Below are 16,339 nucleotides of genomic sequence, written 5' to 3'. Positions count from 1 at the left end.
GCCCCAGAAACCCTGAACCCCGCTGAGGTCTTTGGATTTCTGAAATTTGCAGATAGCTGAAGATTCACATGTTTCTTTTTAAATGACCACAATGCTCAGTTTTAACTCTGAATGGGAAATCTCTCCAAGCTCCTTCGTTTTTTTCCTGCCATCTAAAATAGAGCATGCCACAGATAACTTAACCTTCTAAAGTGTGGACATTCCAATGTTTGTTTCCAGCCTATGGAGGACATGCAGAGGAAACAGCTGCACTTGCTAAGAGTTGGATAAGAACGAGGTGCTGATCAGAGGCTGGTAGAAACTAGGCAGGAGCTTAAGAGTGAAGACTGTAAGGCACCGATGTGGGCTGCTGTGTGGCTTTCACAGCCAGCACCCTGGTTCTCTGGGACGCGGGAGGCTGCCAGATCACCTGGTTCTGGAGCAAATCATCAGCTCTGGAATCTCTCCGCCCTTTTCTTCCTCTCCTTTCCCCTCCCGCTCTCCTAACTTCCTTCCTCCATCTATCTGCACCCCCTTGAGGTTCACAACTGATAGCTAAGAGTCCCCTGACCACCAAAGCCTCCCTCTGAACCAATGACCTCCTCGGCCCCGGTCCCTGCCCTGCACCATCTGCCCATCCCCGGCCTCCGGCTTCCCCTCCCTGGACTGCTGGCTCTGCCAGCTGACGGCGCTTTCAGAACCGGCGCAAGCGAGCTATTTCACCCACTGCCAGGGGTCCCAGGGCCGGATTCCCCAAGCTCTGGTGGCCCTGCCCCCACCCCCTCCCCTCCAACCATGGCAGGTTCTCACTGGTTCACACTCTGTGAATGTGTCCCTTGATGGTCCCCAGCTAGATGTGAGTCCCCTTGCAGCAGGAACCAGCTTGAAGGCCTCATCTAATCCACACCTCCTCCAGGGTCCCACCCAGATCCTCCCCACACTGTCTCCCTTCCTGGGGCTCCCTGAGTCCATAGCCCATATTCTGTAGTCTGAGGCTGTTTCTCAGGTAGGTCTGGGAAGCTTTCTCTCCAGCCAGAAGGGGGTGCTCTCTAGGGGCAGGGGCATTTGCCTCCCCCCCACCCCACCCCTGGTCCTCCTACTCCCCTCCCCCAGCACGAGCCTCCCTTCCTCTCCCATCCCAACTCTTCCAGACTTCCCCCACCCCTCCAACCTACGCTGGCACCCGCCTTGAACTTGGGGTCCTCCCTACAAGTTCAAGTTCTGCAAGCTGCTTTGTGTGGACGCTATTTCTGTTCTCCTTAGAGACAAGGAGCCTTCGAGCGTAGAACCTCTGGGCTCAGTCCCATCAGCATGATGTGTGGCTGAGCCCCACAGGGACTCCCAGCCCCCTGCCCCTCACCCCTCAACAGTGAACCTACACACTGTCCTACTGGGGCTACCCCGGAACCCTAATTCCCAGATTACAGAGCACCCAGATGGCATAACCGCAGGACTTTGGAGATCAATCTGGTCCAAACCAGCCTCCTGACAAATGGTGAAATGAAGCTCCAGAGACAGAAAGTGACAGCCCTGGACCACACTGCAGCCCCTGGCACAGGAACCTGGGCTGATCTGTGGTCAGACAGCCTCAGGGCCTTCAGGCATCTGTTTCCAGGCTCAGCTCAAAGACAAGGGAGCTGGAAGGAGGGTCCTGCCCGGCAACCAGTGTGTCCTGGTATTCCAATGGCATGACACAAGGGGAGGTGACCACGGTGGAAAGAGGCTAACTACTGGCACGGCTGGAGGAACACAGCCTTCTTGTTCGTGCCTCAGGCGATACTGCACATGGCTTTGGTCTGGCTCCACCCCACTCTCAGCCTGTCTCCACCCCATTTCCAGGCTCACCGCAGACTTTGCAGCACCCATGCCTTTGCTCCTGCTGTTCTCCCAGCCTCAAATGCCCATCTCCCCATCTCTATATGCTGGAGGGGAGTCCTCATCCTTCAGGACCCCACAGATTTCCCCGAGGACCCCACTTCCAGCACCATGAGCTCGCCCTTATATGCAGCGCGCTTCTATAGGGATCTAGGTTCACATCTCACTGCTTCCCAAGGCCTGCTTGCACAGCGCACCGAAGTCAGGGAGGATGGAGACAACAGTGGGAGATCCTCCCGCCCGATGGGAGGCTGGAGTGGGGACTGGCCACACAGGGTCTGCTCTAGAGAGCAGGGCACAGGGGTGGGGGTAGATGAAGCTGCTCGGAGATGGAGAGAAGGTATGTGAAAGAGTTCAGAGCTAGACTCATGGGTTGGTACAAAGTATGAGGTAGGGGGTGGGGCAGGAAGCAGATGGTGGGGACTGTGTTTAAGGCCAGTGGTAGGGGCTGTCATATGTGTTGGTCAGAGCAGCAATGACCTGCAGTTGTGTGTGTGTGTGTGTGTGTGTGTGTGTGTATGTGTGTGTGTGTGTGTGTGTGTGTGTAGCAGGGTTTAGAGACCTCTGAGCCACAGGCCAGAGTGATACAGGGCACTGACTACGAGGTGAGGGCAGGTCAGCCTGAAGCCAGTGGGGTGACAGAGCAGTAAGGGCCATTGGGCACAGCTCTCTGCTCTGGGCCTGGGACAGGCAATGCTGGACTCTTGGATCCACTGCTTGTGGCCCTGACCTGACTGATGTGGTGCTGGAAGGCATCAATGGGGGGAGGAGGGAGGGGGCAGGGCAGGCTCCAGGGCCACAGCCCAGTGAGGGGACCATCTGGCAGAGGCAGGCTGATGGGCCATCGTCCACCCACACTTCACCAATGGGCCCAGGCGTGACTTGCAGCTGCAGCAGCTGCAGCATGGCTGCAGGAGTGAGCAGGGGGCCTCACCGTGCACCCTCCGGGTTCCTGCAGCTTCATCCTCATGGGCCCAGGGAGGTGATGACACAGGTCTCAGGAGCTGCCTGGTGCATGTGAACTAAGATAATGCCTCACGTACAACTTCGGAGAGGGTGACAAACTGGTGAGGGGAGGGTGTGTGCATGGTGAGAAACCCGCAGGCGATTGCTGGAGTCTGGAAGGCAGACTTGAGCTAGTCTGATCCTCACACCCCTCTAGGGAATGACCATCACTTTACAGGTGAGGACACCAAGGCTGAGAGACGAGGGGCTGAGCTGGGAGTCAGACCCAGAAGGGTTTGCTTCAAAAACCAGCCTTTCAACCATCCAGGCTCTGGGGCCTGTTCGGGGCCTGTCTGACCACAGGGCTCTGGACCAGCAGACCCCCGGGTCCTTTCCAGGACTAGCCCGCATCCCACAGGTCTGGGAGAGTCTGCCGCAGGGGCTACGAGCCAGCGATATGGAAACCACTGGAACCCTCTGGCCACATGGGCTACATGGGCAGGTGTGGTGGCCTCACTGGCAGGCTGACCCTTTTCACGGGGTAGAGACAGGACCCCATCAAAGCGAGCTCTGTGAGCATCCCTGCATCCCCGAGTGTGGATTTGTTATCCAGCTCCTGCGGGGCTCCGGACTCTGGAATGGGAGGACCCAGATTCTTTACGAGGTTCCAGCCTCCCGAGGCCCACTGGCCTTGCTGCCCTGTTCACACCAGGGCCTCCAGATGTGGCTTTCCAGGATCCCCTTCTTTCACTAGGCCTACACTGGGGTACCCCATCCCCTCACCTGCCCACGGAGTCCTGCCCTGGGAGCTCCAGCTGACTCTCCTTCTCACCTGGAAAGTACAACCTCTGTCCCTGATGAACTGGTATCCCCACTCCCGCCCACCACCCCAGCCATGACCATTCATATTTCTCCCCTTCCTTGCCACTGGACAAATGCTGCCCATCGAGGGAGGGGAGATTCTTGGACCCTGCCCGCTCCGGGACCCCACCTTTCTGACCTCCCTCCACCTGGGTTTACAGAGCTGCCCGTGACAGTGCACCTCCGCGCTTGGATTGGAGAGCGCTGCCTCTCACCGTCCCGCAGCTCCTCTCACCCTCAACACAATGCAGATGTGGTCACCTTGCCAACGGAACACCCCTGCCAAAGGCCCAGGCGAGCAGCCTCTTTGGGGAGAGAAGGGGGGAAGAGGCGTAGGAGCCCCGCTGGCAGACTCACCTTCTCTCTGTTGCTGGGGGATCATTGGAGGTGGCTGAGGAAAGGCCTGGCTTATCTGACCATAGGCAGCAGGGTAGGCGGCTGCTGGAGGGCCAAAGAGAAGAGGCAAGAGCAAGAGACGGTGACAGTGACACGGAGAGAGACAGGGTGAGAGGCAGGAAGAAAGAGAGAAATTTCAGTGTTGAGCAGTAAAAGCAGACCAGCGAAAAAATGCATTTTTAAGATAAAGCCAGTTTTCAGCAGTAATGAAGGAGAAGCGGCAAAGGGAAGACTAGAAGATGTGTATGTGCGCTGGTGTGTGTGTGTGTGTGTACGTGTGTGCACGCGCACGCTGGTGTGTGCATGGGGGAGGCGAGTTTAATCTGCAATGGACAACCCACGTGTGGATAATCCACAATAACGGATAATCAAAAACATCAGAATGCCCTGGAGAGGATCGCCCCACACCACCTGGAACCCACAAGGTTCCCCCTTCTCTGAGCCACGACTGACTCCGGCCACATACCCTCAATCTCGCTCAGATGGCGCCTGTGTGGGAGATGGGAGCCCCCCTAGGTGTGAGCTTGGCCTCTGGGATCCTGCCAGCGGGTGGTTCCCCAGGGGCAGAGGGCTGAGTTGAACAAATCTGATGCTTTCTATATTCAACTGGAAAGGGTCAGAGGTGGGACAGGAGTGGCTATCCCCCTCCTCAGCCTGGCCTGGCTCCCAAAGGGGCTCAGGGGGGCTCAGCAGGTGAAGGAGAGAGCTTCCCCTGGACTCCAGATGTGAGAAGCCCGCTTTATCCAGGTCCCCATGGTGCCAGGAAGCTCCATCACCCTCAGGGGAGACATTGCTGGCTCCTAAACACTGCAAGGAGGGACCCTGACCAGGCCAGACAGCAGGACACTGGCTGGGCGGGGATGACTGTGGTGTGTGTGTGTGTGTGTGTGTGTGTGTGTGTGTGTGTGTGTGGCCGAGCCCGGGGGAGGGAGAGAAGCGTGGCTGACAGCTGGCCTTGGGCTTCCTACGGTAGCTCATCACCTTCCCATTCAGTGACCCAAGGCCATCTGCTCGCCTCTCCTCTTTTCTACCTCTGGCTGCCTATCCTCCCTTGTTCCCTGTCCTCCTTGCTCGGGCCCCACTCCTGTTGCCTGTGTATGGCTGGTGGCGGGGGGGGGGACGGAAACTGCTTCCCTTCCCTCAAACCCAGGCATCGGTGCTTTCTGAGCCAGTGACACCTAGCTCCGGCCTCACCCCAGTGCTGCTGGGAGGCTTGGTGCTCCTGGACAAGCCAGCCCTGGCAGCACCACGGAGGAGGGAAATCTGGCCTCAAAGATGAGTCACTTCACAGCAAGGTTAAAGCTTAGCCTGGCTCACCAACTCATCGCACGTTCAGACCACCCACCACTGCCGTGTTGGGTTAGGGTTAGGTAAGCTCTGCCTGAAGGCCAAGGGGCACCTGCAGAGGGGGAGGGAGCCCGGTGGGGGTTGGGGGGGTCTCTGTCAGTATAACACTCCCTCCTTCTACCACAGCTCCTGGCCAGTCCTGCCCTGCTCCCCCCTCCCTCACAGTGCTAGGCCCAGGCCTGGCTGGGTAGGGGGCACTGGTGCCCAGGCATGGGGAGGTGCATACAGCCGGGGGACCACCGTGGGGACGCGTGGATACTAACGACCTGCATACTGCTGCACTCCGGCGTAGGCCTGCTGCAGGGGGTCCGCGGCGGTGGGGCTCTGCGCTGCAGGGGAGCCAAGGGGGCAGAGGTCAGCGATGCCTACCCAAACCAGCTCCTCTCCCACCACACCCCTGGAGATGAGGCTGTAGCTGCACTGCCTCCCCAGCCACTGTGGTCTCTGTCCTGGGGCAGGGCATCTGAGGCAGGAACCCTGAATGGGGGTTCCCCTTTCCTCAGCCTGGGGCCCTTGGTAGGGTGGAAAGCTGTTTCCCCTGGCTGGGGGATGCAGCCTGCCGCTGGCTTGGGTCGGGGGTGAGAGCTGTGGTTCATGCAGAAGGCTGGGAAGGGCAGGGAAGGAGACACCAGAGAAGGGCTTGACCGTGAGGGGCTTGTGGGGAGACACCTGAGGGACCTGGCCCTGGAGAAGGGCTGTGGGAAAGCGGGCAAGGGTGCTAGAGGCTATCAGGAGGGTGGTTTCCTCCTCACTTATCCCTAGCAGGACTCAGGGGCACAGCCCAGCTAGGCAAAAGAAAGGGCATGGAGGCCTCATCCTGCCATTCTTCCCGGGCCACCCATGCCTACTCCAACAGAGGGACCCCCTCCCAAATTCTTAGGGAGTTTGCACGAGGCACAGAGGTCTTTCATTCCTGGGCATGCCCTCAGTAGAACTGACCACACAAATAGATCTGCCCCACGGTGCCCACAGACACCAAAGAACGAGACCAAGGACCTTCTAACACCTGATCTCATGAGTGGGACATCTACTGCCCAGTGCGCGGGGGCCCTTGGGCTGATACTTTGGCAAGCAACCCAGAGAAGCTGGACTTCTTGGTTCACTTCTGTTGCCTTTGTTGTGTCTGCAGATGTGGTGGGCAAAAGCCTGGCTGCAGCATGGACCAGTGGTGGGCACTGCCTTTGGTGATCAAGGGCAGTGATGACTGAAGTGTGAGTGGGCTGGCCTTGGGGGCCCAGGGAGACGGGTGGGGACAGATCCAGTCTCAGTACATTTGAGGCAAGCTGGTGAACACACGGAGGCAGAAAGGAAACCATCCAGGCTTATCGGCCTGGTGACCCAGGCCAGCGAAGCTAAACGGCAGTGCCAGGCTTTGGGGCCTGCAGACCAAGAAGAATCCCCAAATTTCCCTTCTGAGCTCTCTTCCCTGAACCTCTCAGTAACATTACACTAGAACAATAGCTCCTGGGTCTCTGGGGGACAAGGGAAAGTCCTGGGGCAGAGGTCCTTAGAGAGCATGTGGATGGTAGCAGGTGAGCTGGGCCCAGGAGGGCACTGCCCAGAGTGGGGAGCTGAAGATGGGTAAGGATGCGGGCTCCTTCCCGCCTGGGGTTGCCCAGGATAAAACCCTATCCCTCGATTTCCCCCACGGTGGACACTGGAGCTCCCAGTGGTGAGGCAGCAGTAGTGGTGGTGTTTGGCAGGTGGCCTACTGCTCCCTCCGCCTGACTCTTCCACCAGCCTGAGCTCCCTGGAGGGAGAGCCACATCTTGCTTGTCCTCTTGGGCTACCCAGCTGCTCAGCCACAGAATGCCTTTATGCCAATTAGAAAAAAGATGTCTCTCCTCTGGGCAGAGTTGCGGTGCCCTGTGCAAAATATAACCTGCACAACTTCTGTGGCAGCTCCCCCAGCACAGCGCCAGGATCGTAGCAAGTGCTCAGCAAACACCGTGACACGGGCGAGAAATAACCAGTCCCTACCATTTGTGAGAGCCACCCCTCCAGGGGCGTTTTGTGGCAGTAAAAGCCACACTGTGTGCTTCCAGCATGATCCCGATGAGTAAAGGGGAGAGCAGAGATGCTACCTGGGGCTAGGACGTGGAGAAAAGCTTTCTGAGACCCCTCTCTACTTAGCTACTTAACGACCTCATTAGTAACTGCCAAAGAATGAGCACTTTGAAGGATCTCGCTCGTTACAGCAGCTCCAAACTCTGCATTTAAAGATGGGAAATTCATTTTTTTAATGTACTACTTTTTTCCTTCCCTTCCCTCCATCCCTCCCTCCTGCTCTGGCAGGGAACTGTTTATGGGATGTGACAGATTGTTACAAATGGGGGAGAGAAACATTTCCAAATTCCACGAGGGAAATAGCTCACAGATGCTGGTAGGGGTGGGGAAGGGCCAGGTTTGTCAAAATCCAGAGACCCAGATGGGCTTGTGGGCAGGCGAGGGAGGGGGTGGTGAAACCACCCAGATGTGCTGGGGACTGTATCTCCCAGCCCATGAGCCTGAGTGAGGAGAAGCCCAAGAACCTGAGATAGGGGGGCTCTCTCCCACCTCCAGCTTGCCAAGCCCCTCCCAGCCTGGAGCCTTCACCATTAAACAACACTCCAGATCCCCCTCCAGGCCGTCACTTCACTCTCTAGGCTTCTCTGGTCTGTTCGCTATGCAGTGAGGGGTGAGTTGTGGGCAAAGCACTGAGATGGGATCATGAACAACTCCAAGTTCAAAGTCAGGAAATTCTCCTCTATTTCTCTCTGGCACACGCAGCTTCTACTCTGCTGCTGGTACAACTTTTATATTCTATGGATGCCTGGGCCTCACTCTAGACAGTGAAATCAGAATCTCTGGGCTTCTGTGGTTTTACAAAGCCACACGGTAGATTCTGATGGGCAACCGGAGTGGGAAGCACTACTTTGCGCCCCAAGGCTGATCTCCTCTGCCCCAGTTGGGCCAACCTCCTTACCACCCTGCCCCTGCCAGGACAGCCCCTCCAGAGCAGTGTGCCCCTTGCTCATCCGCACTTAATGTTCGATCTGAGCGCCTCCACAGGGGCCTCTGTTGGGCCTCCTCAGCCTACAGAATGAAAGAACTCTCCCTTCATTGGAATCCTTAGGCATCTCAAATCAGAGAACACTCACTCTTGACCAAAGTCTACTCTGCCTTATTGCCTCATTATTCTGTTGATGCATGTTATGTTCCTGACTGGATTTTGACCTCCCAGGACATAGGCCCATGTCCTGCCCTCCTTCTGGGCCACCCCCCTTTCACCTTTCATAGACTGGGCACTTACTAGTACTTATGGGGACTCCGTGACCTCATCACCTGCCCTCCAGCAAGGACAGCATTCTCCTCGTTGCTATTACACTGCCTCTTGCCAGTCTACTCTAGGGCGTTGGGCCCAGCTTCCCAGCTCCAGTCCTCAAGACCAGGGAGATGAGCTGCTTAAAGTCAACTGGACACTCTTACCACAGGAGAACTGCTAAATTTTAGAGGAACAAAGTTAATCAGGAACAGGCCTCCTGGATCTTCTTGTGTGCCAGAATTCATGAAGGTAGGACCCAGGAACTGTCCAAAGTTCTGACCGCGGTTGCACCAAGGGACCGAACTGGTATGTACTAGCCAGACTGCCAATCTATATACCTCCACTTCCTTCCCAAAAGAGGCTTTTCCTATTTAATACTAAATATGATTATTCTTTTAGCTTCTATCCCCTCACTTCTTTGGGGTCAAATTCACTCTCAAGTAATTTGCAGCTATTAGCCTCTCTCTAGATGAGCTGGACAACTCATCTATTCTCCTTTCCCCTGAGGGAGCCCCAGGAATGGGGTTTTTTCTCACCCATCAGACTGACAAACCCCCAGGGATCTGTCTTCTCTTCCATCAGGAGCTCCCTGAAGGAAGGCAGGAGGCTGGCTTTCCCTGATCACATTTGGGGTTCCACCAAGGAACAGAGGGCAGGGAGCCACACATTCCCTGTTATAACGGCAAGGGCATGGACAGAACGGATGAGGAGTGTGTTGCATGGGGAAGGAAGGGCTACCACATGTTCTTACCTGGGTAGGGGTGAATGCCATTGGCAAACACAGCTTCTGCAGCAGGTTGCCCATTGGCCTGTGGGGGGAGGCCAGTGAAGCCGTTCACCCCAATGGGGGACGGGATGCTAGGCACGGCTGGTGCAGTGATGCCCGGAGGGGTGCTGCCACCTGGTTCCAGAGGTGAAGATAGGTGGAGAAGGGGAGGCAAACAGAACAAAGGTGATGAAGGCCAACCCATGGAGCTCCACCCTGCTGGCTCCAAGGACCTGGGGATGGGCTTGGACCTCACACGTCAACTCAATCCTATCTGTGAATCAGGCCTTGGGTTATCATCTCCCTATATGTAATGGCTCTACTTATCCCAACTATATCTATACTTCAGAGTCCAGATCTCACCTACCCCACAAAGACTTCTCTTACCACTGACTGCTTGACCTTGGACCAGCAGCACATAGACCTCTAAATGCCCTTGACTTTGACCACAGTTGGTCTTCCTTTAGTCTTTTTCAATGATTCGTGCTCACCCCAGTTAAGTCAGGATGGACGGGTCTTTGTCTATGTCAGAGCTATGGCTCTGCTCTCTGCTATCCTAATTGGATCACTGAGGGGCTGGTTTGCCTCCCTATGAGGGAGTCTTGATACTCAGGTGGAGGAGGTCTTAACTGTGGTGTTCCCTTGCATTGAGGGAGAAAGGCCTTTGCAGAGTCCAGACTCAGCCCTATTCCCACAACAAGTAGACAGCCTGGCCTCCTCCTCTTAGGACAGTGGTAATGCTCATTGTGGCAGGGGTAAAGCTGGGGTCAGATGACAGTATGTTGTGCCCTCCCTACATCAGGTGGATGGAAACAAGGTGTGGATGGCATGGTGGTTGTACTGAGGCCCCAGAGGCTGGAAAGGCCTTCTTCTTCACGTAGGAAGCAGGGTCTCTCTGTGGATAAGGACCTGAGGCCATCAGGACCGTCCCTAGATCGGGGATCAGAGCTTTGGGGTGGTGTTCAAGTTGGGGCTAGAGATGGCACAGTCTTCTATAGCTTTTAGCTGGGAAAGTAATAGCTCCTGGATGTCAGGAAGGCTGCTGCTATGGCCTGAGTGCAGATAGCGAAGGGAACTTGGTGAATGAGCGCTCAGCCCTTGGGGCTAGACAGGGATTCTTAACTTGGAAACTACTGCATCTGTAGCCACACATTCCTTGTAGGGAGCTGTCCTGTGCATCGTAGGATGTTTAGCAGTATCCCTGGTCTCTACCGACCAGATTACAGTAGCACCGCCCCCCTTCAGCTGTGACAACCAAAAATGTCCAGGACATTGCCAGATATTTGGGAGGGAGGGGCAAAATTGCCCTGGTTGAGAATCATTGAACTGGGCAATAGCCAGGATCCAATTAAAAACATGCTTTGTAAGCGGAGCTGTTTCCAACCCCTCTGTCCTTTAGTAACTCTTACAGTTCTCTCTTGCTTGTTGTGAAGCTGTCTTGGAAAAAGTCAGTGAATCTAGGTTGGGTTAAAGGGAAATGAATAAATGGGGTTCCTTCTGTGCTTGGGCCAGGGGTCACAGGATGGGCAGGGCTCTTTTCCTTTCAAACCTCAAAGGGAGATGTGTTCGTGTCAATTTCTTTCCAGATATCTATACCAGAGATCAACATGAATTGCTTCCTGATATGGCTAAACAATTTGAGTGAAATTCTCACCACTCTGAAATCATATCACAGACATCAGGGGTCCACATCCCATCTTCCCATGGGTCCTCAGGAATTAGAACACTTTTGAGACACATTGCCCAAGGATAAGGCCTGCATTGGGCCCAGACACTATGTGCTCTTGACACAGGATGGTCCATTGGTAGCCAAAATTGGCCAAACAAAAGGTACCGATGTGGGTCCAGCTGCTTTCCTGCCAGGCCAGGCCCTGTGTTGGTACCTGCCCACTTACCTGAGGTTGGGGTCATGGGTGCGGCCGCCAGGCCATTCATGTTGAGGGCCGCCATCTGCTGCATCTGGGCAGCGGCGAAGGCAGCCATGGGGTTCAGGTAACCACCCTGTGCGACTGACGCCATTAGTGCCGCTTGCTGCTGCATCAGCTGGGGCAGAGGGAGTGCAAAAAATATCATGCGCTTCCAGGGGGGGCGACCCTCCCACCAAAGGGTTCAGCTCCCAGAGACCAGCCTCCTAGGCCCTGAACCCCAGGGAGCTCAGACACATCTCCCGACCCCCACCCCCAGAGAGCCCTGATGCCTTCCCCATACCTGCCCTAGCTCTCAGTGGCTGTTAGAGACCACCCCCCTCCCGCCCCCCAAGAGAAAACTGTGTTCAAAAGTAATAGTAAGGTCCTTGGCACTCTAAAGTTGTAGAAGGTGGGGGAAGGGGACTGGCTCCATGGGCACCAGTCAGTCCTGTCGTTCATGGAGATGTGACATCCAAGGCTCTAGAGATGTGTTGGATGAGCCTCTGTAGAACTAAGTTGGAATGGGTGTCTGTTCAAAATGGTCCTAACTTGGAGTCTGTAGGGTAGAAGCTACAGGAGAATCACAAATAAAACCTCAGGCACCCCAAGGTTCTCACAGAGCTGAGTGGGGATGGGGGAGGTTGCTGAACGTGGCCAAGTTTGGACCCCGCTGAACAAGTGAGGGGAGCTTGCATTTTTAGAAGCAGAACCCTGGCCTACCTTAGTGCCACCCATGTGGGGCTACAGGTCTGAGAGGCAGCTGAGGGGAGATGCTGGCAGAGCCCGCCCCAGTGTGGAAGAAAGAAGTTGATGGGCCGGGGCCTGAGCTGGGGCCTGAGAGGACTACAGAGGAGGTGTAGGGGATGAGGCCTTGGGGCACTGCGAAGGACCCCTGCCAGGAGTAACCAGAAGGCCTGAGGACACCCTTCCATGATCGGTGGCGGGGGTGGTGTGGTGTCAGCAGGACACTGAACCTCTCTCCCTGTTCCAGTCAGTGCTTCCTAGGATTTGCAAAGAACTGCGGCCCCCAGCCCCGCCCTGCCGTGCCCTCACTTACTGCCTGTGCGTAGGCGCCGTAGGCCCCGAACGGGATGGCCATGGGGTTGAACATGCCCATTTGGCCAGCCATCTGCTGCATTCGCCGCATTGTGCGCTCCTTGTCGGTGTCGGCGAACTTGACCACCAGACTGGATGAGGCTCCCTGCAGCCAGGACTGTGCGTGAGGCCCACCAGCCCTAACCGCCTCTGCTCCCTGGCCTGGGCCCACCCAGTCCTCTCCACGGGGTGCTATGGGGGCAGGGTAGGTGGCACGCTGACAAGCACCAACCCTTCGTCCAGGGGTCTGGAGTCTTAACCCCCCACCCCCACCTCAGGCTTTTTCTATCTGGGTGACCTTGGGCCACTTTCTCAACATCTCTGGGCCTCAATGTCCTTGTCTTAGAAGTGCGGATACTGGCAGTGCCTTGCGGTCTCATGGGGAGGCTGTGAGCACCGCAAGCGTTTGGCATCCTGTGGCCGAGCGCGCGAGGGCTGTCGGGGCCCTGCGGATGCGTGGGGTGGCCGGGATGTCTCTGTCCCTCATTGCCCCGTTCCCTCCCCCCTCCCAACTCCCCAGGGGCGGCCGCACTCACCGGCATGGTCTGGCTGCCGTGCAGAGCGTTGATGGCGGCTTGCGCCTCGGCGTGGGAGGAGTACTTCACAAAGGCGCACCCTGGGGGGACGGGAGAGGCTGAGCCACGGCGCCAGGGCCCAGAGGAAGGTCAGAGAAGCGGAGGACTGAAAGACGGGGCACGGGAGGGGCCGAGGGGAGAGGGCGCCTCCCAGAAGAAAGCAGAGTGAGACACAGAAAGAGTGAGAGAGAACCGACAAACTCAGAGCCACACAAGGAGGCAGAGAAAGACCGGGACCGGCCAGAGTCTTCCAAGGACCCTTAAGTGGTCCCGTCCCCCGCGACTTGCATCGCGGCCTTTCCATCCCCGCAGGCCCAAGCGCCTCGCCCCTTCCAAGCAGCCTTACCCCGCTTGCCCGACGACGGGGCCGGCCCCAGACGGCTCGGGACTCTGCCGTCAGGCTGGCAGGAGACCCGCGGCCCCGCCCCGCCCACCTGCTCGCCCCACCCACTCCCCGCCTCGCCCCCACGCACCCTTGCTGTTGCCGTCTGGCCCGCGCAGAATGGTACACTCCTCGATGTTCCCGAAGGCCTCAAAGAGGCGGCGCACATCGTCCTCAGACTGCTGCTTGTTGAGCATGCCCACAAAGAGTTTTCTATCTTCTGGAACAAAATTAGGAGATGCTTACCCGGGCCGGAGGCCCGGCTGCGCGGGGTCGGGCCCGGGGGGAGGGCACGGCCGGAGGTGGAAGGGTTACGGAGGGGAAGGGTAGGAGCTGGGTAGGGGGCGGGAAGGGGGCGCACAGCAGGAGGGGGAGGGAAAACAAAGAGAGGGAGGCGGGTGGGGCACCGCTAGAAGGGGAGGAAGGACGCGGGGTGAGGGGGTTACGGGGAGAGGAGGGCAAGGCCAGAGCGGGAGGGGAGGTAGGAGGGGTTGGGTCTAAGAGGGGGCAGGATTGCAGCGACTCTGCCCCTTCCTGCCTAGAGAGCAGACCTCACACTGAGGGGCAGGGCCACTGGCAGGCATAGGCACACAGGTCGTATGGGCAGCCCTACGTTCTCTTCCTCCCTCCTCTTAGACACAAACTATCTTCCTCAGCCACTTTCACCCCCAGATACCAAAATTAATTTACAACTGGCAAGTCTGCCACAGGGCCTTTGCATATGCTGTTCTCTCTGCCTGGAGTGTCCTCCACATCACAAAGTTGAATCCTCTAATGCTAGGTCTCAGTTTAAATATTGCTTTCTCATCAAAGCCCCTCCTTCCACTTCTTTATTCTCTGTCTCAGCCTTTCCCATGGTCCAAAATTCAAAGGACAAGTATTTACTACTTTGCCTGAGTAGCAGGTTTCTGTCTAGCTCCCCACCCCTCAATCTATGCTCCCTGAGGCAAGAGGCCAGGCCTCTGCTGGAGCAGTGGTAGCAGGCACATAGTAGGCCTGCAGGACTGAGCTATGGAATGAATGAATGAATGCCCTATGCCAGTCCCAGGAGCACACCTCCTTTCTGCCTCACATGTTCTTACCTCCATCTGGCGCTCCCTCCTCTTGCCCCTTCCTATTCATGCTGCGAAATTCAGCCCTGGGCACTTTGGAGGGCCTGTTTCTGAAGACTGGGCTCCCTCAGCAGCCTCCCCCCCCCCCCACGCTTGTGTTGAGTACCAAATGGTTTGTTGACAGCACTCAGATGTGTGCTTAGGGTGACAGGGATCACGTTAGGCTGTGTGGATTTGTAGTAGCTTGTGACTGCAAAAAGATTTCCCATCCCACAAGCTCTTACTGCAGTGTGACTTTCACTCCTCCCAGGGAGGTGGGGTCTAAGTTCCCTCCCCTTGAATCTGGGCGGGGCTGTGACTGCTCTAACCAATAAAGAATGGCAGAAGTGACACGAGCTGCCTTCAAAGGCTCGGTCATAAAAAAGGATCAGCTTCCACTCTCAGCTCTCTCTTTTGGGCATGGTTGCTCTGTGGAAGCCAGCCACCATGCTGTGAAGAACCCCAACTAGCTCATACCGGGAGTCCACATGGAAAGGAACCCAGGCCTCCAGCTGACAGCCAGCATCAGCCACCAGACATGGAGCGAATGAGTCCTGAGATGACTCCAGGCCCCAGCCTGTGAGTCTTCCAGCTGAGGCCCAGACATCCTGGAGCAGAGACAGTCCCTCCAAGCTGTGCCCTGTCTGAATTCCTGACCACAGAATCCATGAGTATAATAAATGGTTGTTTTATACCACTCCGTTTGGGGTTAAGTTGTTAGGCAGCCATAGCTGCTGGAACAGGGTCCCCGTGGTGGCAGACACCCTCTAGATGCTTGTTGACTCTTCAATAACTGACACACACAGCCAAGACTGCAGAAATACCCACCCCAAAATTGCAAATGGCCATGTGTTCATGGTTTCCACAGAATGCAAGGGCACTCCAGGGCCATGTCCTCCTGGATTCAGGGTGGTTGGTACCTCCTGCACCAGAGCACCCCCGTCACTCACACGGCCAGGAGAGTTCACATAGAGACGAGGGGCTGACCAGAGGTCTGGAGCGAAGCGGAGGAAACCTCCAGGCCCTGCCCTGCTTCACAAGCCACCGCAGAGTCCTCCTCAGGAAGGCCTGACCACCGCCCTGCTGGTACCCCCAGCCTGGAGCACTCAGCACTGGGCAAGCTCTCAGCGATGAGGTGCCCCTTCCATGCCCACGGGGTATCATTGTCAGTTCCTGTGACCAATGTTGCGTCAGGGCACGCCAGCCTGGACCTCCAACATGGGTGGGCTTCAGCCAAAGCTCTGGGCCCAGAGCCTGCCCTAGCCTGGGCGCTCCGCCTGACGGCTCAGGCGCTGGCAGGGCTGGGCACGCCCCTGCCCCATCTCCAGGCATCCCCAACTCCAAGCTCTGGGCTGGGGGAAGCAGAGACTGGGAGAGCAAGTGGAAGGAAGACAGAGGGAGTGGAAGGGGTGAAACTTCCTCCTGAGGAGGGACAGGAGGAGATAGGGTTCGAAGCAGAAAGGGAGAGGAAAAAGAACTAGAAACAAAGAGACGAGAGAGGGCTTTCCTGGTGGCACAGTGGTTGAGAGTCCGCCTGCCGATGCAGGGGATACGGGTTCGTGCCCTGGTCCGGGAGGACCCCACATGCCGCGGAGCGGCTAGGCCCCGTGAGCCATGGCCGCTGAGCCTGCGCATCCGGAGCCTGTGCTCCGCAGCAGGAGGGGCCACAGCAGTGAGAGGCCCCAGTACCGCAAAAAAAAAAAAAAAAAAAGAGCAGAGAGAAGAGCCAGGCAGAAGGAGAGGGCAGAGACAGAGGCGAGAGGGCCGAGGGCTTATGTTTAACTCCCAGAAGCACAGCAGCATTTACATGAAGTGA

General features: G+C 56.9%; 1 protein-coding gene across 26 annotated transcripts in view; it reads right to left on the bottom strand.

The window, feature by feature from the left end:
• Window positions 1-16,339, bottom strand: part of CELF4 (CUGBP Elav-like family member 4) — a gene marked incomplete at its 5' end in the record, with an annotated part of 298,894 nt that overhangs the window by 17,253 nt on the left and 265,302 nt on the right. For 5 of the 26 annotated variants that reach the window (XM_082852748.1, XM_082852742.1, XM_082852732.1 and 2 more), the window contains 7 exons: window positions 4,018-4,101; window positions 5,667-5,732; window positions 9,459-9,608; window positions 11,369-11,516; window positions 12,438-12,581; window positions 13,012-13,091; window positions 13,524-13,652. In XM_082852748.1, coding sequence (XP_082708874.1) covers window positions 4,018-4,101; window positions 5,667-5,732; window positions 9,459-9,608; window positions 11,369-11,516; window positions 12,438-12,581; window positions 13,012-13,091; window positions 13,524-13,652 — 801 coding nt within the window. The remainder of the gene's footprint in view (window positions 1-4,017; window positions 4,102-5,666; window positions 5,733-9,458; window positions 9,609-11,368; window positions 11,517-12,437; window positions 12,582-13,011; window positions 13,092-13,523; window positions 13,653-16,339) is intronic. The other 21 variants (XM_082852726.1, XM_082852735.1, XM_082852745.1 and 18 more) reach the window with 9 other exon arrangements.

The sequence above is a fragment of the Leucopleurus acutus genome (assembly GCF_964270905.1).
Source record: "Leucopleurus acutus genome assembly, chromosome: 13".
NCBI classification, from domain to species: domain Eukaryota; kingdom Metazoa; phylum Chordata; class Mammalia; order Artiodactyla; family Delphinidae; genus Leucopleurus; species Leucopleurus acutus.
The sequence above is the reverse complement of the archived record's forward strand: the minus strand, read 5'-3'. Positions and strand labels throughout refer to the sequence as shown.